Below are 23,180 nucleotides of genomic sequence, written 5' to 3' on the forward strand. Positions count from 1 at the left end.
GAGATGTTGCTGAGTAGCTGTTTTGCTGTAGATTGATGTAGAAGGAGGTATCGTAGTAAGCTGCACTAACCATGGGAGAGAGATGTTTTATATGAAGCAACTATAACTTGTGATTGTGAAGAATGATCATGTGCTGTTGTTGATGAGGTGTGAAGTGACGCCACGTACGTTGCTGCGCTCGTCAGCTGGACTAAATGTTACAGACGCCATCAACATTCGATCGCCGTGACAATGCTTATCTATCAATCACGAGTTAATTGAGTGATGCTACATAAACGTTGCGCAGCGAGCTGCACACCTTGAACATACAGCCTATGCCTTAGACCTCGTTCGAATGAAAGTGGTCAGAGAAGCAGATAGAAAATATCAACTGTACTGAATAAATGGGCGTAAAGATGCGTTTGTTATACTATTTCAGTAGTTTCTAGGACACCTACCGCCCACGTCTCCGAAATCTCCATTGCTGTTTGATATCCCGACGACAACCCCATCAATCTCCTCTCAATCATGCATGTTCCAAGCAGAAGCCTTACCACCTCCAGCAGGCCAACGCGGGCCACGCCCACCCTCTTGACCTCCTCCTCCTCCCCCTCTACCATTGTCCCATCGCCCAAAACTATGATCAGGAACAGGTGGGCCTCCACGGCCCACATCCCTAAGGTCCGGAAACCCAGCGTTAGGTCTTGGTCCCCCTCCTAGACCATTGTCCCATCGCCCAAAACTATGGTCTTGAATAGCTGGGTCGCGACGTCCCGTCCCCATCATTTCCGCAAATCGCGCGCGACGCTCATCTCTCTTTCGCTTTGAAAAGTCCAAAGGAGGAAGGTGATCAGGTATTTCAAAAGGCCCATCGTCTCCACGGTGCAAAGGTCCACCGACACCCATACGCATCAACTCATCCAGCTGTTCTTGCGGTCTGCGAGAAGGTCTGCGAGAAGGCCGTACCTCAGACGGTATATCATGAGTGTCACTGCGCCTTCTAAATTGGCCCAGTCCTTTTGGATTCCTCTCATAAAATTCCTTTACACGCGCCTCCCCTGCTACTCGTGCGTCTACATTCCTACGATCCATACCTCCAGGATCCCTGGGACCGGGTATGGGTGACAACCATTCGTTTTTGCCGGGCTCGCCGTGGTGATAGAGTGGGGGTGGGGGTTTGCTGCCTTTGAAGAAATTAAAAAGGCCCATAGCGTGTGGTTTGTGCTGCGAAAGATGCGGATTCGTCGAGTTGACTTTGGGTCACCGGAATTTGCTTGTAGGTGTCTTGTGATATGTAGCAGGCAGTATGGGAAATTGTATCGCAGTAGACGTCGTGTTGCTGGGAGGTTAGACTTGTCTTTATATTACAGGTTTAACGTGACCGCGACGTTCTGGAATGTGGAACTAGAGGGTCACAGTACATTGTTGATGTGAGGTGGAGACGTGTCAGTTTTGTCACTCATCACCTGCACAAAAGCGGTCGTTGTTGTGATCATCTGTGTGATCATTGCCATGAAATTCGAACGCTGTCACAATATATACATAATGACAAGCATGACTGGTAACATCCAGCCACCTATCAAAAGCTATTCTGGGATATCTCAAAAGAATGCTGTAATTCCCTCCTTCCTCCTCAAAGCGATGTGAAGGGAGATGTATACTGCGATACCAAGACCCAGCATACCAGAGATGACGCCGAAGCCCATGAGGTACTTTGGCTTATCGTCGGCAGGGAAGAGGTATGCGCCGTAGATCTGCGCAAGGTTACCCATCGCGTTGACAAGCGCAATCGCAATGGCCCTAACTTCCGGCTGCATGGATCCGAAAGTCGCACTGGCGAAAGATAGCGATACAGCGTTGGAGGACCAGAGTCCAGCGGCCATGAGAACAAGCAGCGCATATCGTGCCTTGAATTCGTAGACGAAGAGTACGCAGATCGAGGTTATGAGTGCGAAACCGAGCCAGCCTGCGATGACGAGACCACGGTGGTTGGAGATGGCGTCGGCGTAGTAGGTTGTGACTGCTGTGCAGACGAAGGCGACGGCGTAGATGGGGACGGTCATGTATTGAGCGGTGACTGTGTCGGTGTATCCGAGACCGGTCATGAGCGTTGGGTAGAAGTACGAAAGGGTGGAGGAGCCGACAATGACCTGATCTTTGTTAGTCGAATTCATCATGATTCGCACGACATGACTCACCATGTAACCAAGGATGAAAGAGATAGTCCTCCAGTCGCAGATAGCAAGACGGAAGGACTTTCCCTTGCCCATCCTCTCATCGCCCTCGGTATGTGTCTGGACACCGCCCTCCTTGAGGCGGGCGATAGCAATAGCGCGCTCGCGGTCGGTGAGTCGCTTGGTGTTGGCGGGGAAGTCCAGCAGGATAAAGTATGCGCACATCGCCCAAACAATGGTCGCAGCTCCCTCGATGATAAAGAGCCATCGCCATCTATTACTCAGTCAGTCATGAGGTTTTCTCAATGTTCAGGGCTTGTTCCTTACCCGCGAAGACCACCAGTACCCTCCATGCCGCCAGTGATGGCGCCTGCGAGAAGACCACCAAATGCGCCACTGAGAATAGCCGCAGACATGTATACACCGAAGCGCTTCGACTGCTCGTCTTTCTTGTACCAGGATGAGATGATCAGAAGAATACCCGGGGCGAAACCGGCTTCGAAGACACCAACGAGAATTCGGAGTGCGACAAGGTGCTTGAAATCGTGGATGACGGCCATGCAGCATGTCAGGGCTCCCCAAATGATCATGATGGCAGGCAGGTAGACGGATGGCTTGAGGCGAACCAAGAGCATGTTCGAAGGGGGCTCGAAGACGACGTAGGTAACGAAGAATACAACCAACGCGATGGAGTATTGCTCGGAGCTGAGCGACAGGTCATCAGCCATACCGGCGATTTTCGCATTTCCGATGCTAGATCTTGTTAGCTATTGCTACTACGTCACTTGAAATATAACTTACTTTGTGCGATCCATGTACGATAGCAGGTACATCAGCCAGATTGTCGGAAGGAGAAACAGGTCGATCTTGCGGACCAACTTTGCTTCTTCATCCTTCGTCCATGTGAAATCTTCGGTGACCTCGACATGTTTAGTGCTGTCCATCTCTTTGAAGTCGACTGGATCTTGAGAGTGGCGTGTCGACGACATGGTGTCCTGATCTGCGGTTTGACAGGTGCGACAGCGTTGTGGCAGGAACGAAGCTGCAGTGGAAGGAACCAACTTGCAGTGTTGCGGTAACCGTTGCGGATATCTCCAGATGGGTGCGACACCCGTGTAGCTTTATAGAAGGAAGATACCTCACCTCCACAGGTTTCGATGATGTTGGCTCAAAACAGCTTGGACCTCCCCAGATTGTGTTCGGCCCTTTTCCCTACCCCAGGTGCCCAGGTCGCATACTAGGAGCCGAAAGCCCGCTACAGGCCCGCTACAGACCCGCCTGCACCGATAACTTGACGGTTACGATTGGTTGTGGAACACGACAGAACGTGTTCCATGCATGAACTCGCTGCGCGCCCGGCTATGTGGCTCGAGGCGAGCTTTGTGCCACTAAGCGAAGGCAAAAGGTCGGAAGCTCACGTGTTTGTCGCGTCGGCGCGTATGCTCGCCACGAGGCCATCGCGCCTCCGAAGATGGTTTGAGCCGAGTCTCAACAACACCCCGGCCTTGTGGACCTGGTTCGCGGCACTCTCACCCGTGGGGTGTGTCTGGTACCGATCAACAGCACTCGGTTGCCACATGCCTTTGTGGGGTACCTAAATGCGATGTACTTAAACATGCGGGGTGCCAGCGAAGTGGTGGTGGTAACTCGATTTTCCATTCTCTCGCGAGACCTGCCCTCCCAAATATCTCCAAACCTTCGCAGCATACCCTTGTAGACCAATCGGAAATGTCTCCCTCTGCCATCACACCGCAATCTGACCAGACAGCACCTGCTGGTCAGGCCGCCAGTGGTCAAGTCGAGCAAAGTGTCCCAAATCCCGTCTACCTTACGACTGAGCCGAAGGAAGACTTTGACTGGAAGATAACCCTGAAGGGCAAAGTGGTCGCTATTACCGGCGCGAACAGAGGTTGGTACATGTCGGATCTAGATTGCGGATAGATGCTGACGTTTTAGGCATTGGACTTGGTCTCGCGACAGTATGCCTCGCAAACGAAGCCGCTGAGATCTACTCTTTGGACCTCTTCGAGCCCGGCGAGGAGTTCCAGGCACTTCAACAGGCAAACCCCAAGCGCGTACACTACCTGCACTGCGATGTCACCTCTGAGGAGAGCGTCATCAAAGCCATTGACGAAATCGTGGCACAATCGGGCCGCATTGACGGTATGATCGCCAACGCCGGAATGACCAAGCACCAGCCCGCACTCAACTTCGACCGCCCGCAGCTCGAGCAGCTTTTCAACCTCAACGTCTTTGGCGCATACTTCTGCGCAACGGCAGCCGCGAAGAAGTTCATCGAGCTCGGTATCAAGGGATCCATCGTCTTCACAGCATCCATGACGTCCTACCGGCCAAACAGGGCAGCGCCATCAGCGCCATATGGAGGAACCAAGGGCGCAGTCCGCAATATGGCACACACACTCGCGATGGAATGGGCGAAGCACGGCATCCGCGTCAACTCGATATCCCCGGGTTTCGTGCGCACGCAGATGACTTACTACGTTGAGCGGGCGCCCGACTGGAACTTGAAGATGCAGTACTATGGCGGCATGCCTAGGTTGGCCGACCCCCGCGAACTTGGCGGCGCGTATGTGTACCTGCTCTCAGACAGTGCCAGTTACACTACGGGTATTGATATTCCTGTTGCGGGCATTGTCGGCGCGTGGTAGAGGTTTTGGTTGCTTCTTCGTCGCGCCATATGCATTGGGTGGAGTTCTTAACTGCCGGCTGGCTGGGATATATCTAAAGTCAATTCAACGCGTCTTCTTCCAGTTCTCGGCCCCACTGGAAATGCGAAGTGATGTGTGTCGATGTTGGTGCAGAGGTTGGGGTTGATGCTGATGATGTGGTGGTGCTGACTGTGAAGGATGTAGCGATCCGCCTCAAACGGAAAGAACCCGGAACGCGCACAACCACGACTGACTAAGCACGTCCTGGCATTGTACACAACCCGTCGCTATCATCAAAATACCTCCTTTCTGCATAAACGCAACTTCTTCACTTCTCCTAAAACAGACTTCAGGACTGTATCATGGCCATCAGGCCTCCCAACTTCTGCCGGTGGTGGACAGTGCTTTGGACTGGCGCGGGGTCCTAGAACTGTATCCGACGCGGGCCTTTTGCGAAATTGCCACAGTTTCCCAACCACCGTCTGATCGCCTTTCCTAGGTTCGCGAGATATCAACAACTGGGCTCCGCATGCGCTGTGTCATCCTGGACTAGTCTGAAGCCTGTCCCGTTGGTCAGAGACTCGTTCCCCACGGCAGGCCTAACCGCCGAAGCGGATCCTCGAGGGCCAAGCGAAGTTCCACCAGCATGCGCAACATCATTCGTGATGCAAGCATCGTCAACAGGCAATCCCAAGCCGCGCAAGCCCCGTCCCTCACGAGCGCGAGTAAGTTTTTCTATCTCCACTGCATGTGAGAGCTATACTGACTCGACGCTTCTCTTGCAGGGCTTACGTACGACAACTGGATGGTAAGCTGTTCCCTCAGCACGTGTTATCTTGTCTCACCCCATGGTGAAGCTCGCTAGTCCGATCAGCGGCAGCGTGCAATGTATACAGTTGATCACTAGCTAACACAGACAGCCTAACCTGTAGACGAAGGAGGGTGAAATGTGACGAGCTAAGACCGCGATGCGCAACATGCAGCAAATCCGACAGAGAGTGCTTATGGCCATCACCCAATGACCCTCCTGGAGGTGCAGCAAGCAATGCCTCTGGCTCTGTCCAGTCTGACACGTCGCCGGCTCAGGATGCCTCTTCTATTGCCACTACATCTCCGGCGCCTGCCAGACGAGCGATCCCACCTGAAATTGATCCTCAGCTTTGGAACGCTTCTCCCGAGCTCCTGTTTGAATCGCCATCGACAGTCATCAACTCATTACCTTCTCCCAACTCTGCACCTCTAGCTTATTACGACCTGCTTGCTGAAGATGCCATCAACAATATCGACAAGTACAATCTCAATGTGGACCTCGACAGGAACAACTTGTCCAGACAGCAAAGTCCAGCAACCGACGCAGCAAGCTCTGATCGACATCCGCTTTCATATGAACGAACGGAAGATGCCGATCCATCGGGACACGAGCCGTGGAACTGTATCGATGTCATACCCATGTCGGACGACGAGCTTGTGCTCTTCCAACACTACGTCAATGTCATTGGTCCCATTTTGGACTTGAACGACCCTTCCAAGCAGTTCACATACACTGTTCCTTCTCTAGCGGTCCACAATGTTGGCCTTTTGAAGTCTTTGCTCGCCGTGTCGGCGCGGCACATGGCACTTCTGAACGAGCCACAGCTTCGTCGGCTTAACATACATGATCCGGAACCAGTCGCTGAAGATGGTAGGACCAGACAACTTCATAGCCCGTTGATCCAGGTTGCGACGCAGTATTATTATGAGACTCTGCATTACCTCTCGAAGAATCTCTTTTATCCGTCCTACAATAAGTCCAGGGAGATAATATCAACCTCCATACTCATCAGCACATATGAGATGTGGGACTCTGAAGGCCAGTACAGTAATGGAGCCTGGGAGAGACATCTTCGTGGCATCTTTTGGATACAACGCAGTCAGAACAACAACGGAGAGTCTCCGGATCCGCTCCGGAGAGCTGCCTGGTGGCAATGGATACGTCAAGACACTTGGGTTGCGTTCCGCGAAGGACGAAGGGTGCTCACTATCTGGCGGCCTACCAAGCGTTTGATGGATCTTAGTCCGGATGAACTTGCGTTGCGGATCGTGTACATATGTGGAAAATGTGTGGACTTTGCGGCAAACGAAAAGAAGTACGATCTGAACACGCGCATCGAGCAGGCTGGAAAGCTTTTACAAGCACTGGAAGACTGGCATGCGGCCCTCCCAATGTCGTTTCAGCCTATCCATCACGGACCTCCACCTGGACCTGGCGCTCTGTTCACGCCCATCTGGATCCATCCTCCTTCGTACGCCGCTGCCATGCAAACATTTCACTTTGCGCGAATCATCGTTCTCATCAATCAGCCATCGATGGGAGGTGTGGACGAGTTCAGAATTCGACAGCGCACTCTGGACGAAAGTGTAGACATGATCTGCGGTATCGCCATAACGCATCAAGGTAGAGATATCGCGAGCGCCATGGTCAACTTCAAGTCTATCTATGCTGGTAAGCTTTATCAAACGCACGTCGTTCAACACAATGCTTACATTTTCTAGCGGGTCTATGCGTTCAAAACCCTGTCAAACAAACCGCTATCTTGCATCTTCTCGAGCAAACACTTGACATAACCAAGTTTCCACCCAAGACATTACTCACTGATCTCACCAGCTATTGGCGAGCCGAATCATAACCTTCGATATCGTGCCGAATGCAGCTCAAGTCCGATCTTCCTCCATGAGTGCATATCAATTTCGTCATCGCGGCAATGCGGCATCTGTCGGACCGCAGGAAAACAGACTTTCAGCCGCATGTTCAGCCGCACTTGCCTTGACTCCACTGCGATGCAGGTGTGGTTCCGATGAGTTGGTCGCATGACTCGCATCCGGGTCAAGATCAGGAAAGCATGACAAGGTCGGAGTGTCACGTTGCGAGGCAGAAGTCGGAGGTTGTAGCGGAGCAGACTCTTATTCAAGTTCGCCTTCCCCACAGACCCCACACGGACGTGTATGTTCGCCGTCGTGCAATTCCCTGCAGAGATGGAGTAGAAGCGGGGTACATGTTGGAGGGCCGATCGCCTCTCTGGGATGGTTGGGCCTCGTTACGAGGCACATCGGCTAAGGCCCGTCGGGCGGTTCCATCGTGCCCGCCGCGTCGCTCGCAACTCCGTCAAGGCCATCTAGACTGCTCGCGACGAGCACCAATGATAGTTCTCGAACTCCGCGGCTTTCCCGAATCAATAAGCCGCGGGGACATGATAATAGCTCCAGTTCCGAGACGGTTCCGACATGGTGAATTGAATGCGCTCGAATTCTCCCAACACTACATAATAATGCGATAGAACATCAAAGACATCATCGATATACATCATTCTATAGCCATCATGCCAGTCAGCAAAGATAACCGTACGCTCGCCATACTCAATGCCGCTGCCGCAGGCAACTACGGCGTCATGGCCGCAATCGCGTACGAAACCTTCCACATATACCATTCGCGATGCTAACTCTACACCAGCTACAACGTCGAGCAACTCACAGGTCTTGTTCGCGCAGCCGAGTCAAGAAAATCGCCCCTAATCATCCAACTCTTCCCATCAACCCTCAAGCAACTACCCCTCCTCGCGCATGCCGCAGCGCACGCCGTGAAGACCGCGACAGTACCTCTCTCCCTACACATCGACCACGCGCAAGATGTCGAGCACATTCGGGAGATCATTGCGACACTCCCTGTCGATTCAGTCATGGTGGATATGTCACATTACGACGAAGCCGAGAACCTAGAGAAGACGAGGATATTGACTAAAGAGTGCCAAGACAAGGGTATCGCAGTAGAAGCAGAGAGCGGACGGATAAACGGTGGAGAGGATGGTATTGCTGATACGGGAGATCTTGAAGGTGTGCCATACCAAATTCTTGAAATTGGAGATGAAGAGTAAATACTGACTTTACCAGCACTCTTCACCTCCCCCGAAGATGTCGACAACTTCATCGCCGCGGGCGTCGATATCCTCGCCCCCTCAATCGGCAACGTTCACGGCGACTACGGCCCAGCCGGACCGAAAGAAGGTCAACTACACTACGACCGCCTCGAAGCGATCGACAAGCAGATCAACAAGCGCGTCCTCGTCGCATTGCACGGCACAAACGACTTCCCTCCTGAAGTCATGCAACGGTGCATACGATCTGGTGCTGTTAAGCTGAATGTGAATAAGCTGTTGCTGGAGCCGGGCAACGAGGTTTTGAGAAAGAACGCGCCATCAACACCGCTGGCCAAGTTGATTGATATGCAAATGGATGTTATACAGGAGGCGACGGAGAGGTGGATGGATATTTGTGGGAGTAGTGGGAAGGGTGTTAAGGCGCCGTAGGGTGGTTACAGTGGATTTCAATCGAATTCATCTTAGCAGTGCAGGGCAAAAAACCTTCGCATATTTACCAGACCGCGGATCTTGCAGTGAAGCACAAGTTGCGATAACTTACATGCGAACTTTACTGCTGGCTGTAGAAGTAAGCTGCGCAAAGCCAAGCCTAGCCCGGTGCGAGCAGATCTCCTCCATTCTCTCGTTAAAGAAGAGTCGGCGCCTTTAGATGGGGCCGCTTTGTGTTCTCATTTTGCGCCGGCTATCGGTCTCGATCTGTTGTATTTCTCATTCAGGCACGGCCTACAATATTGTGGTTTTGTAAAGAGAGAAGCAGCCACAGCAAAAACATGCATGAACCACAACTACTCCCAGAAACTTCCCAACGTAGTACATTACCGTATAACCCTTCTCTTCCCCGTCATTGAAGTTCTTTGCAAGCACTAGTTCACCATCTCACAGAAGCGCTGCAGCCACCACGCCGCCGTCCCTTCCGTCCGCAAAAAAATCGCCAACGCCCCAAAAAAACACTCAACTTCTTCCCACGCATCACCCAACACTCCAAATGACGCACAGATTGGCAAAAGGAAGGTCTTGCCCGGAATCGAACCGGGGTTGCCGGAAGACACTGATTTTGAGATCAGAATCCGGAGTGATAACCGCTACCTATATGGTGATTAGCGGGGGCAAGCTGGAAGTGGGAATCTGTGAAGACGTACACTACAAAACCGATGGCAATTTGGAAATTATATCGAATATAATGACTGCGTTTGACCTTGCACGCTGCAGTTGTTGGTTAGAAACGTCGGTTGAGAAATTTGATGTGTGGGTGTTTAAGTGTGATGTGGGGCTGGCTGATGAGGGGTAGGTTTGTTGGCCGACCCCGCCGAATCAAGTTGAGTGGAAGAATTTTACCTGGGTGGATGGGAACATTAACCATGCACTACCACAGTAATACTCGAATACATATGGACTGGCATGCCTTTGCATTGTTTGATAGTGGTATCAGTATCTTCGATAACTTTCCTATCCAACCCTGGCGTTTCAGCAGTATTGATCAAGTATGTCCTAATAACGCTGCGAATGACATATCCAAGCAGGGTGTAGAAGTGGTTGAGACGATCCGGCTTTGGTTTGACTCATTTGAACCAGGTTCACTTACTAGACTATCACATAGCATCGCAAGAAGTTAGGGAATATGTCGCCAGGCGAAGTGTGCATAACGTTGAAGTGCAAACAAGATGTACCACTATAGCTACTCCCGCTGCCTGAGATCCTCCCAGCTGCTGTTCCGCCTCCGATACTGATGCCGTTGAACTGTTTCTCTCGTGTCCAGCGTCCCTGCATCAACACCTCCTTCTCCTTGACGATCAGGCGCCTTCCTCGGCACTACAACATCCATCTCCCAACTCATGCGCTCATCAATCCGGCTCCATCGCCTCTCAGCCCACTCCATCTGCTTCTCGACATGCGTCGTCGCCTCATCAGCAAGAGCGTGGTCTTCGAAGAGGAACGCGAGTTCTTCCAGGGTACGGCCGTAGGTTTCGGGGAACATGAAGTACTTTGCGAATGCATTAGCGCATGGACTCGAATAAGAGATACGGACTGGGTAGGAGAGATTAAGAACCTACGATGAAGACAATCTCAAACCCCAGCCAAGCGCAATACATAATCAGCCACTTCCCCTGAACATGTTTCAACCCAATAGGATTGAGTATCGTCGTTGTAAAAACCGCCGTCCGACTGAAGAACTGAAAGATAGTAATCCCCTTTGTGCGCTGCGCAAATGGAAACAACTCGACCAAAAAAGCTGCGGGTCCATTAGCATCCTTTTCCCCATCAAATACCCTCGCACCAACTCACTGTAGGTCAACGCATTATACCCAATATTATAACACATTTGATACAAAAAGATGATCGCAATCGTCAGCCGCGCAGGTTCAATCCTCTTCGTAGCCGTATACCGCTGCATCGCCACCGTCCACGCGACATAGCAACACAACAAACTACTCGCGCAGATGAGATACATTTTCCTACGCGGAAACCGCCTCACCAATAGCGAGATACACACCGCATTCACCAGATTCCAGCTATTGAGCCCAACATTCACTTTGCCTACAAAGCCAGGGTCGTCGTACCCGATCATGTTGAGGAGCTGGTTGAGGTAGTAGCTGAGTAAAGTGTTTCCAGACCACTGTGTGAAGAGGCCGAGGAAAGAACCGATTATCACGCGCTTGCGTAGACCGGGGACGGCGATCATTTCGCGCCAGGAGCGTTTTGAATGTTCGAGTTCGATGCGGATCGTGTGTTCGATTTGGGCCATTTCTGCGGCGGCGAAAGGCGAGGTTGTGGCGCCTTCGGCGTGGTAGGTGATTAGTGTGGCGTAGGCTTCTTCGCGGCGGTCTTTGGAGATGAGGAAGCGAGGAGATTCGGGGATCATGCTGGGGAGGTTAGCTTGGTGAGATCTTGGAAGCAGTGGGGATGAGGCGGGTACAAGATGAAGACGATTTGGAGTAGTGATGGGCCGGCTTGGAGTAGCGAGGGTATGCGCCAGGCCCAGTCGTCTTTTAGGCTTTGGGTGCCGTAAGAGACTCCTGCTGCTATGAGCGAGCCTACGAACCAGAGTGCGTTGAAGAGGGATGTCATAATAGGTCGTTCCTTTGGATATGCAAGCTCGCCCATTAGTGATGAACCTGCGATGATGCAGAAGGGTATGCCGAAACCGAGGATGAAGCGCGCGCCGACGTACATGCCAGCTACAACGTGTTAGTACAAACTTCATCTGATGATTGAACGGTCAGTCCTACCGCTAATGGAGAAGGCTTGTACTACAGATCCTACAACCATGATCCAAGAGCCTAAGAAGATCGCCCATCGTCGGCCAAACCTATCGTTCACGTACGGCACCAGTGGAAGAGCGCAGATTGCGCCAAGGTTGTATGCTGAAGACATGATACCGAGAAGCGCTCCTTGTGGGTTATTGAAGTCTACGTTGTCAGCAACGGCATGTTATGGCCGAAACCTCGACTTACAGAGCCGCCATGTTGGCGCGATTTGCACTGCGTTGATCATCTGCGAATCAAATCCAGAGGTCATCTCAATCCCAATACACGTCGGCAGCAAGAGTGCATACAGCCTCCTCAAATTCCGCTTTCTGTACCAAGGTATCTGGTCCTGTTCAACAATGCGCGTCAATATCGGTTCCGCCTGCCTCGCAGCCGCCGCAGCGCCAACAGGCGCCATCTTTGGTATCACACTTCAGACTGCAGTTCCAGCAGAAGTCGAGGGAATGTCACTAGACAGATAAACGAAGCAGTGGCGGCTAGCAGTGATGGGCGTCCGGGGCGTGCGGACATGCCCGTTAGTCCTATATACCCCAGATTTGCGTGGCGCATCATGGCTCGTATCACCAAACTGCATGCAGGTGAGGCAACGAAACTAGAAGGGCCGTGGTAGAGTTGTGCTGGGGTAGGGGTGCATTGACCTTTGCCCCGCACCCGGGCGATGTTGGTGGTCATATACGACGTCCAGTAACGAATCAAGGATCGTCCCTAAAGTTGTGGTACGCGGATAGAGTAGTACGCCACACAGATTCGCTTTTGTGTCGCTGTTCGTATGACTGTGGGCATGAAACACACACGCATCTGCGTAATGTTTGTTCGGCGCTATGCGATAAAGAAATCTGTAAGTCGGAGCCAAACGACGTGCGCATGATACACGATGACATCTTATACTCGATGTAAGTTTCCTCAACCCGAGTATATGCCAAGGGGGGTAAAGTACCCAGTAAGAACTTGATTAGCGATACCAATTTGACGGCCAGCTTGTTCCAGAATGGTCAGCACGGCACCGCATCCGGAGGACGAACCTTCGGCTCCATGGCATTGGATATACAAGCAGGATATAATGAGCCGATTGCGGAAGATGGACAACAGTGGGCCGTGCGCGGTATGTCTTACGGTAAGCGATGCGGTGTAAGTAAGCGATGGTGTCTGACGGACTACTCCAGATGTTGCGAACGTATCGTAAACTCAGCGCTATCTCTGACCGGCTGTTGCCATGACGCAGTGTAGGTGACCGGTGAGTAGATGACTGTGTTGGAGGATAAAGTTCAGATCGTATGTATTCACGAGTGCTCTTTCGGACACGAACGCGATATCCAACTCTAAGCGAAGGAAGGCTGCAACTTTCCTGCGATCCTCTCCAAAACGCGCTCTGGCAGTAAGCTTTCATACATGTGATCTGTCCACTCACAACAGACTCGCCGTGTATATGCCGGATCGATAATCTCCTCGATGCCAAACGCGTTCGCAGTACGAACTGGGTTCATCAGTCGTTTGTACTCGTTCTCCAACTCTGTATAACGCCTGTCTCGCGCTTCTCTTCCTTCTTTCCTCTCAATCTCCTTGAGTTCAAACGAATGTCCAACTTCAATGCCACCCTCGAGTGGTAGGGAGCCCCACACGCCGGACGGCCAAGCGACGCGCATGCGTGGGTCGCGGCAGTCTAGCATGATGCCTCCAGCTACGCCGTAGACTCGTCGCACAATGACGTTGAAGATGGGCATGGTTGTGCTGTAATAGGTCGCAGCGAGAGTGACGCCGTGCCGCATCGTTGCAGTGCGCTCTGCAACGGTTCCTATCGCGTAGCCTGGGACGTCGACGAATTGGACGAGCGGGAGGTTGAAGACGTCAAGGAACTTTAGCATGCGTGTAATTTTTTGCGAACCCAATGCATCCAGTGCGCCGGCATTCTGCTCGCAGTTGAGAGAGACTATGCCGACCGGTTTGCCTGCGAAACGCGCAAGGCCTACTATGGCCGTAGTACCCCAAAGGGCTCCAATCTCGAAGAACGAGCCTTGGTCAACAACTTCGGTGATTATGGCGCGCGGGTTGTACATTCGGTTCTTCGAGCGCGGTATGATAGATCGGAGGTTTTCTGACATTCGGTCGATTGGGTCAGAGCAGTCGACTGCTGGAGGCAGCTTCGTACCGCAGTCGGGCAGGTAGCTCAGAACCGTGCGTATCTGTTCGAAGCAGCCCGCCTCGTCCGGCGCCAGGTTATCGATTGTGCCATTGGTGCAATGCATTGCGGGCCCACCAAGATCTGTAAAGGAAAGACCCTCCTCGAATGTCGCGTTCTTGACAACACTGGGACCAGCGTTGAACAAAGATCCAATATCTGCAGCCATGACCGAGAAGTGGCAGGCCACCACACGAGCTGCTCCTAGGCCAATCGCCGGCCCTAAAACAGCGCCCAGATTCGGTATCCCCCTATTGAGTTGTTGTACGACTTGTGCGAAGGAGGGTAGCGGAGGGACGTAGGAGAAGCCTGTGGAGCGAATGGTCGTGACGGAGCCGCCGCCGGATGAGCCATCGACGAGTTTGACGATGGGAAGCTTCAACGCGATCGCGAGCTTCTCCATATATATCTGCAGTCGTCAGTACCAGCACGGATCGATGCAATGAATCGAACTCACGGTCTTCTCCATAAGCGCGCCATCAGCGTGTCCAGCGCGTATGGAGAAGTCATCGGCCGTAAACACAATCTTTCGACCTCGTAATCGTCCGAAGCCTACCCGCCGTCAGTATATCTTCCCAATGCCGTCCATAGTACATACCCTGCACGTTGTTCGAAGGCACGTAGTCTTCCGGTTCCTCTTTTACCGGCCCTAACTGCTTCCACTTGACTGTCCCACTCACGCTGCCCACCTCCTGGAAGCTCCCCGGATCAAGCAGCTGCTCGACCCTTTCGCGAACCCATAGCTTCCCTGCCTGCTTCTGCCTCACATAGCCCCTATTGTTCTTGTCTGGCGTGGCGGCACTTTTGCGCAGAGTTGCGATCTGCCCAAGGATATCAGAGTAATCAGCGGGTAGATCTGAGTCTGCTCCTTTCCGTCGTCGTCGCTTTGGTGTGTTGGGCGCGATGTGGGAGCTGACCTGCGCGAGTCGGTCTTTGGCGGTTTCGGATGACGTCGGCGCGTCTTTGGGCGAGGGCTTTGGCCCGGGCTCGTCACCAGCCATGACTGTTGATGAAGTGTAGTTAAGGTTGTTTTCGAGCTCCAGTGATGGAGCGACAACGAAATCGTCACATCTCGATAGTGCGGACCAAGATGGGATGGTCGTGGTAGAATGTTGGGGTAGAGCTGGGGAACCGAGGCATCTTCAAGCTCCCCGCGCTTGCCCTCCTCCATCGCACTCCACCAAAACGCGACCATGTCATTGTGGATGAATCGAATGTTCAACGAGCGTCCCGCTTTAACATATCATCCAAATCGCATTCCAGCTCTCAAGAAGCCTCTTTGACGACGGACAACGTGGTCTCGCCTTACCTAACCCAACGAGTCGTCCACTCGAGTCATTCCACTGATGGCATAGTGGCATAGGTACCTAGGTAGGTATATCCACGAATGTACTGCTTGACCGATCCATACTGCTGGCTGGACTCCAATATGACGCGACCTCCACAAAGACCCATCAAACGACTTCTTATCGCGAATAGGTTAGTGGCCAAAGACCTAGGTAGTGTCCTGGTGAGCGTGATTAACTGTCTGTAGGGGAGAGATAGCAACACGAATTATCTCTTCAGCACGAGAACTCGACATTGAGACGTTCGCAATCTACGTATCAGGCGACGACTCGCATGCCGTCCGAGCAAGCCATGCGATCAAACTATCATCAGCTTCGTCTTTCATGAGTATTGATGATCTTGTCGGCATCGTCAAAAAGCACCAAATCGATGCTGTACATCCAGGATATGGCTTTCTATCTGAGTCCGAAGACTTCTCGAAGAGAATATGGGAAGGGACCGGCGCCGTAGTTGTCGGTCCCGGATGGGGGATCTTGAGTAATACTGGAGATAAACTCAAGGCGAGAGAGCTTGCCCAGCGATGTAAGACAAAAGGCGCGTTAGAGTCGCGAGATTACTGACACGTAAACCAGGCGACGTCCCAGTATCTCCAGCACTCCAGCAACCGACTAACAAAGTCGAAGACGTCCAGCGCTTCGCATCTGAAGTCGGCTTTCCAATCATGGTCAAAGCAGTAGATGGAGGCGGTGGCCGCGGAATACGTCTCATTCGCAGCCAAGACCAGCTTGCCTCCTTAGTCAAAAGAGCCGTCGAAGAAAGCCCTTCCAAGCAAGTCTTTGCTGAAAAAGCTGCTGTTGATGGCTTCCGGCATATCGAAGTCCAGATCATCGGAGATGGCACTGGAAACGTAACGCATCTCTGGGAACGCGAATGCAGTATCCAGAGAAGGTACCAGAAGATCGTTGAGCTGGCACCAAGCGTTGTGTCTGACCGCAAACTGATTGCACAAGTCATCGAGAATGCCTTGAAGATGGCGAGACAGGTAAGTACCAATGCTGTTGAAGACTGAACCAGGCTGATGTCAAAATAGATACAATACTTCTCCCTCGGCACCTTTGAGTTCCTCATGAACCCATCAACGAAAGAGTACTACTTTTTGGAGGTCAACCCTCGCTTACAAGTCGAGCACACGATCACAGAGTCCATCTCTATGACTGATATCGTCAAGGCACAGCTATTACTCTCTCAGGGTGTATCTCTGAATGACTGCGGCCTACCAGTCGCAGAGAGAGACCCGGAAGTTCTTCCTCCAGTGCATTCGATCCAACTTCGCATCACTGCGGAGAATGTTCAGAGCGATTGGTCATTATCAATTGGCAAGATCACCTCTTTCCAGTTCCCTTCGGGTAACGGTATTAGGGTCGACACGCACCTCATCAGCGGCCGACCCGCCGTGGTATCCGCAGATTTCGACAGTCTGATCGCGAAGGTCATTGTAACAGCGTCATCTTGGAAAGACGCCGTTCGTAAAGCCCAGCGAGCGTTGGATGATACGCAGATCGCTGGAGTAAAGACAAACATCGACATGTTAAAAGCCATTGTCGCACACCCAGACTTCCTAAACGGAAAATGCGACACGCAATGGCTAGAAAGCAAACAAACCGAGCTCCTCCAATCAAGCCAAACCATCGCCTCAGCCAGCCCAAACACCCTAAGCTCAGACATCGCGCCATCCTCCTCAACATCCGTAGTCTCAACAGCCAACACTCTCTTCCGGAAAGGCGACGCATGGTCCATTTCCATCTCTAATCCCATCACAAAAGCCAATGAGAAACCAACACCCCACCACCTCGAACTAACCCGCGTCCTGCGCAACGACTTCCCCACCTCCCTCAGCGCAGAACTCCTTTTCACCACGCCCTCAACAGCTTCATCTAGCATGCCGCAAACAACACCCTACACCATAACCCTCTCCTCCACCTCCGCTAGCGCGTCAGCAGCGACGTCGCATCATAGACGAGGGAACCCGAGCGATCCTTCACACATCAGTATCCCATTCCCGGGAAAACTTGTAGAAGTGTTAGTTGACGAGGGCGATGTGGTGAAAGAAGGAGATGTAATTTGCGTGGTTCAACAAATGAAAATGGAACTAGAAGTACGCAGTCCACGTAGTGGACGCGTGACTTGGGTTACCGAAGCGGAGGATGGGCAAGATGTGGCGGAGGGGGTGCTGGCTGCTATCGTTGAAAGCTCGCAGGAGACGCGTCTGTAACATCATTCCGTAATTCATGTATTCATTCGTTCATTCGTTCTTTACATGATGCCATCATCTACATTCCCTTCCACGCCGTCCTCTTCAGCTACACGCGTCTTACATAGTCTCACACTTCACAGTGGTGTAAACATTATCCTTCGTCGCCCGACTGTACGGACAAACCTGCCTCGCCTTGTACACAACCTTCTCCAGATCCTCCTTCGCCAGCCCGCGCACCTTGACGAGCAGCTGCACGCGCAGACCCATATCTAGGTCTTTCATGCTGCCGACGAGTTCGACGGTGGATTCGACGATCGAGTCTTCGGGGGTGGAGGGCATCTTTACGCCGAGGGAGGGGGCGACGGCGTTCATGGCGGATTGGACTAGTGGGGTTAGTTAAAACTATGGAGATGAATGGTAGGAGCGACGCACAGCATGCACCGTAGCCGGCTGCGAAGAGTTCTTCTGGGTTGGTCTTTCCGGCGTCGCCGGGGCCGCCGAGGGCTTTGGCCATTGTGAGGTCGACCTTTAGGTTCTCGCCGTCTACATGTCTGGAGATGTGTCAGTTTGTTTCCTCGTGTGTTCAATGGAATAGTTCATCGTACCCTGTGCGTGCGCCGACTACGTGCGCCTTTGCTGAGTAGAGGCTGGGCGCAGTCTCAGTGTTCAAGAAGCGACGGCACGGTGCCGCCATAACATTCCGCTGTGAGACGCGAACCGCATTGCGGAGCATTGGTGTGAAGGTCCTGCTCGCCATTGTTTTTGAATTGAGGTTTGTGTGAGGGTGATGTACGAATTGAGGTCGTGGGTATGCAAGAATGAGGTTTCAAACGACCAGGGCTGGAATGTGCGGCTCACCCAAGCTCTAGCAAAAGAAATCTGGAGCTATGACAGCTGTGACGTCCACGCGACGATCTCGCGGCGTTCAAAGTCATGACGTTTGCATCCAGCCAGCTTGGTGGATTGTGCATACAGTCTATCTGACTAAGGGCGCGCTAAGACATAGCATGCGCTAACGCAAACAGGTAATTTTTAAAATATAGTATACTAGCGTTATACTACTTAAGAGAATTAGCGCACTTAGCAATAAAATTTTTAATTTAAATAATTCTTAGATTTATTCTAAATTAATTTAGACTAGATTATATCTATATTATAATATAGAGCCTTTTTCGCTTATATTTAATACTAAGCCTAAATTTCTTAACTTTAACGTATTAGACCTAGATATTTATAAGAAATTTAATCTATATTTATTTAGCTCTAGTAAAGGTAATAATAGTAGTATTAAAGACTAAGTTAAAGTATATAGTTAAATTAATTCTAGAATAATTCTAGACTTATTTAAACTAAAGTATAGTTTAACTTACTTTTAAAAATAGTAGCGCGCCTCTCTTAAAGGCTAGAGTTATTAAGTATACTATATATCTACTCTAATACTCTAGTATAGACTCTAGAGACTATACTTATATTATTTAAGTTTTAAAAGTAAATAGGTAATATTCTTTAGTTAAGAGAGTATTATAAGATACTAAAAGTGTAAGTAGCCTACGTAGACTATTTCTAGATTAATTTAGAACTAATCTAGTATAAGTAGTTTTAATACTATAGAGCTAGTAAAGTAGAAAAAAAGAAGACTTTTAGCCTCTTCTTAAATTTAACTACCTTAAGATAAGTTTTTAAGTACTCTAGTGTTAAGATATATAAATATATTTAAAATTAATTATAGAATTTTACTTACTTATAGATAAATAAAAGCTTATATAAGATACTTAAGTAGATAAAGATATCTATAAGCTAAATTAAGTAGAATAAAAAGAGAAGAAAGGCTAGAAGCTACTTTAATAGGCTTTAGCGTTAGTTTAGAGATAGTATTTATACTAATAAAAAAGGTTTCTATAGTCTAGAGTTATTTTAGACAGAATTAATAGTATATATAGTTAAACTATTTCTAGAATAATTTCTAACTAATTCTAGTAAGTAATAGAGCCTATCTCTTAGTTTATTACCTATAGTAATTACGCTCTAGGTAATATAGAGTACTATATCTAGAGAGTACTACTAAAAATTAATATTACCTACTTATAAGCTCTTCTAGATAGTAAAGTAGAGGGCTCTTATAAGAACTATAATATAGTTAAGCTCTAAATCTTATACCTAAAAGACTATAGTAAGTTCTTAAAAAATATTTCTAGATTAATTCTAAACTATTTTAGGTACTAACTATACTTAAAGTTAAGGTAAACTTATTCTATAAGACTATAATATAGTAATTAATATTATTATTTCTTTGTATTTTAAGCAGGTTCTATACTTTATAGTAGTTTTAACTAGTATACACTAGTATATACTCTCTCTACCTTAGTAGCTAGACATAGAATTAGTTAAGAATATAGTTTATATATTCTAATTAATATTAATACTAAACACTATAAGATATAAGCTATTTTATAGATATTAATTCTAAATTATTTCTAAACTATTCTAGCTACCTTTTTATAGTCTAACTAGTTTGCCTTCTACTTAAGGTAGTATAGAGTTTTATTAATTAAGAAACTCTATACTACTTAGATAAATAAAAACTATCTTATAAGAATAGCTACTACCTAAAGGTTAATTATATTTTCTCTAAGCGCTAGCCTAGAGAGAGTTCTTTTTAAGAGAAAAGTAAACTATTTTAACTCTACTACTATAAGCGCTATCTAAAATATTTTCTAAACGTTTCTAAATTAATTTATATAAATATATATTTACTAAATCTTACTAGCTAGTAAAGGCTATATTATTATCTAAGTATAGAATAAGTAAGCTAAACTACTTATAAAATAAAAGACTTTCTAGATAGATATATCTTTTAAGCACTACTATAATAGTTAGAGAAAAATTCTTTTTACTACTATACTAAAGAGCTATAAAAAGAGTATGTAAATTACTTCTAAATTAATCTATAACTAATCTACATAGTTATTATATTTAGGCGTCTTACTACTAATACTAAGTTCTCTAAGATATACTAAAAGATATTTACTACCTTTTTCTAAACTATTAAAAAGCGTTTAGATTAGCTAGTATAATAGCAGCATCTCTACGCACGTAGTTTCTATAGTATTACTATTAATATAGATACTAAGTAGATAGCTAGTAAGTTAAATTAATTTATAATTAATCTACGCTTATTTTAGCTTAGAATTTAGAAGGTACTTTACTAGCCTTAACTAGCTTAATAGAGACTAGAAGTACTACCTTAGCTGCTGTATAAGATTCTATATTATTTACTTTCTTTACACTATTAATAAAGCTTATTCTAGTATACTATATATTAAAGATTCTTTATAGAGTAGAATAAAGGCGCTACTTACTATAGTAAGCTAGGCTAAGTATTTTAAGTTATGTAATCTACTTATTAGTAAGTAGTCTAAATTAATTCTAGAACGTTTCTAAACTATTCTAAGAAAATACTTTAATACTTATAGCTAAAGAATAGGTAAAAAATAAGAAGAACTCTATTATTACTATAGAATTAAATATACACTATAGTAGTATATCTAGAGCTACCTAGAATATACTAGAATTCTATATAAATACTATAGAATAAGTATATATAAAGAGCTATTACACTAGCCTAAAACATAAGCTTCTAGTTAGCATTAGACTATATATTAAATTAGTTCTAAATTATTTTATAACTAATTTTATATAGCGCTATATAGATAGATCTATAGAATATATAGAAATATAAAATCTATAAAAAGTATAGTGTTAGGTATAAATTAAAGTAAAATTTAAGCCTAAGTAGCTACTTTTATAATAATATAAGATAAGAAAAGAGTAAGTATTTAGTTATCTATATATAGATTAATTCTAAACTATTTAGAGCGTAAGAAGTAAGAGAAAAAGAATAAAGAGAAAGATAATATTCTTAAATTACTTAAATTACCTAGGCTATTAAGATAGTAACCTTACTAGTGCCTAAGCTTCTAGCTAGCAGCGCAGCGCTCGCGTATATAGACATTCTAGTTATTACCTTTAGCCTTATTCTCTCTTAGAGCTAATTTATTACTAGCTTTATAAGTATAACTATTTCTAGATTAATTTAGAACTAATCTACGTAGAGAACGCTCTAACCTAGATATAGACTTAGAAGAAAAGAAGCGTAAGCTTAAAAGAGAGTATAAAAGAGTAAAACTTTAATAAGAAAGAAAGTTACTTTAAATCTAAACTAAGAAAGCTAAGTTAGAGCTCTAAGAAAGAGAGCTGTAGGTTTATCTCTAGCGTAAATTAATTTAGAACTAGTTAAGAGAAAACTAGACTAGTTTTAGAATAGTTAGTATAATTAAAGAGTTTTTAGCGCTAGATAAAATCTACTAAAATCTATCTTACTCTCTAATTCTATCTTTTCTATATTAAATATAGTAAGTAGAGTTCTTTCTAATAAGATTTATCTCTACTTAACTAATTTTAAATTAATTACTAACTATTCTAGCCTACGTGTACCTAATATACTACTCTTACTACACTTCTACGTAGCTTTATAAAGTTTAACCTTAAGAACTTAGAGAGAAGATATATTATCTTTTATAGAAAACTCTTCTATTACATAAAGTATAATAAAAGCTCTTTAAGTTTTTATAGTATAAGTCTAATAGTTACCTAGAACTCTTTATAGATTAATTCTAAACTAATTCTAGCAGCGCTATAAGAGAAGATTAAACTTTATTAAATATATTTATAAAACTTACCTCTAGTACTCTATTACGCTAAATTCTACTAGCGTAATACCTCTATAAATGTACTACGCTACCTATTACTTCTTTTAAGAGGTAATAAAGTGCTATAATAACTCTAGAGTAGTAGAAGAGAATACTATTACTAAGAAGTAGATTTAAAATAAACTTTAGAATTATTCTCTAATTAATCTAGAGCTAATTTAACCTACTACCTAACTAGCTACTCTCTCTACTAAACTCTTATTAGAGGTACTATACTTTGCATCTTTAAATAAGCAAAAAAAACAAAAAAAGAGTAAAATTAATTTCTAATTAGTTTACTACCTACTACTTAAAAATAATAAGCCTTTGCTATATAAATTCTACTAAAGTAGAAGATTTAAATATAAGCCTCTTTTTACTATTTAAACTTTAATTAATATATATTTTACTTACTAAAATATAGCTTGTTGCCTTTATTAATAGTATTATAATACCTCTACTTTTTAAAACTTATAAAGAATATAATTAAAGTTATAGTTTTATTAAATTTATTTTATATATCTATTTATTCTTAAATTATTTCTTAATTATTCTATAAACAATTCTACTATAGTTTTAATTCTTATTACTATTAGACTTAGAAGAAGTAGCTAGGCTCTTAGGCTTAGAGGTCTCTCTAGAAAAGTTATAGAAGAACTACTAAGAAGTATATATAGTAAACTTATTATAGAAGAAAGTATAGTCTAAATTTTATT

General features: G+C 46.9%; 8 protein-coding genes across 8 annotated transcripts; 4 read left to right on the forward strand and 4 right to left on the reverse strand.

The window, feature by feature from the left end:
- Window positions 1–1,580: 1,580 nt before the first annotated feature.
- Window positions 1,581–3,142, reverse strand: J4E85_007362 (uncharacterized protein; the record flags this gene model as incomplete). The annotated part of the gene is made up of 4 exons (XM_051471594.1): window positions 1,581–2,129; window positions 2,178–2,427; window positions 2,481–2,906; window positions 2,955–3,142. The coding sequence occupies 4 exons, from the start codon at window positions 3,140–3,142 to the stop codon at window positions 1,581–1,583; spliced, it is 1,413 nt and encodes a 470-aa protein (XP_051324668.1).
- Window positions 3,143–3,881: 739 nt separating this feature from the next.
- On the forward strand, window positions 3,882–4,822 carry J4E85_007363 (uncharacterized protein; the record flags this gene model as incomplete). Its single annotated transcript, XM_051471595.1, has 2 exons — window positions 3,882–4,062; window positions 4,110–4,822. The coding sequence occupies 2 exons, from the start codon at window positions 3,882–3,884 to the stop codon at window positions 4,820–4,822; spliced, it is 894 nt and encodes a 297-aa protein (XP_051324669.1).
- A 646-nt stretch (window positions 4,823–5,468) lies between these two features.
- J4E85_007364 (uncharacterized protein) lies at window positions 5,469–7,488 on the forward strand (the record flags this gene model as incomplete). The annotated part of the gene is made up of 3 exons (XM_051471596.1): window positions 5,469–5,547; window positions 5,862–7,304; window positions 7,355–7,488. The coding sequence occupies 3 exons, from the start codon at window positions 5,469–5,471 to the stop codon at window positions 7,486–7,488; spliced, it is 1,656 nt and encodes a 551-aa protein (XP_051324670.1).
- A 690-nt stretch (window positions 7,489–8,178) lies between these two features.
- On the forward strand, window positions 8,179–9,162 carry J4E85_007365 (uncharacterized protein; the record flags this gene model as incomplete). Its single annotated transcript, XM_051471597.1, has 3 exons — window positions 8,179–8,261; window positions 8,310–8,689; window positions 8,747–9,162. 3 exons carry the CDS (start codon window positions 8,179–8,181, stop codon window positions 9,160–9,162), a joined length of 879 nt encoding a protein of 292 aa, XP_051324671.1.
- A 1,246-nt stretch (window positions 9,163–10,408) lies between these two features.
- J4E85_007366 (uncharacterized protein) lies at window positions 10,409–12,396 on the reverse strand (the record flags this gene model as incomplete). The annotated part of the gene is made up of 6 exons (XM_051471598.1): window positions 10,409–10,714; window positions 10,785–10,963; window positions 11,017–11,594; window positions 11,648–11,909; window positions 11,961–12,140; window positions 12,186–12,396. The coding sequence occupies 6 exons, from the start codon at window positions 12,394–12,396 to the stop codon at window positions 10,409–10,411; spliced, it is 1,716 nt and encodes a 571-aa protein (XP_051324672.1).
- A 922-nt stretch (window positions 12,397–13,318) lies between these two features.
- Window positions 13,319–15,176, reverse strand: J4E85_007367 (uncharacterized protein; the record flags this gene model as incomplete). The annotated part of the gene is made up of 3 exons (XM_051471599.1): window positions 13,319–14,584; window positions 14,633–14,727; window positions 14,774–15,176. 3 exons carry the CDS (start codon window positions 15,174–15,176, stop codon window positions 13,319–13,321), a joined length of 1,764 nt encoding a protein of 587 aa, XP_051324673.1.
- A 428-nt stretch (window positions 15,177–15,604) lies between these two features.
- J4E85_007368 (uncharacterized protein) lies at window positions 15,605–17,734 on the forward strand (the record flags this gene model as incomplete). The annotated part of the gene is made up of 4 exons (XM_051471600.1): window positions 15,605–15,654; window positions 15,710–16,044; window positions 16,095–16,504; window positions 16,553–17,734. The coding sequence occupies 4 exons, from the start codon at window positions 15,605–15,607 to the stop codon at window positions 17,732–17,734; spliced, it is 1,977 nt and encodes a 658-aa protein (XP_051324674.1).
- A 99-nt stretch (window positions 17,735–17,833) lies between these two features.
- On the reverse strand, window positions 17,834–18,473 carry J4E85_007369 (uncharacterized protein; the record flags this gene model as incomplete). Its single annotated transcript, XM_051471601.1, has 3 exons — window positions 17,834–18,099; window positions 18,149–18,267; window positions 18,322–18,473. The coding sequence occupies 3 exons, from the start codon at window positions 18,471–18,473 to the stop codon at window positions 17,834–17,836; spliced, it is 537 nt and encodes a 178-aa protein (XP_051324675.1).
- Between the last annotated feature and the right edge of the window lie 4,707 nt (window positions 18,474–23,180).

The sequence above is a fragment of the Alternaria conjuncta genome (genome assembly GCF_024043145.1).
Source record: "Alternaria conjuncta strain BMP 0040 chromosome Unknown scaffold_10, whole genome shotgun sequence".
Classification (NCBI taxonomy): domain Eukaryota; kingdom Fungi; phylum Ascomycota; class Dothideomycetes; order Pleosporales; family Pleosporaceae; genus Alternaria; species Alternaria conjuncta.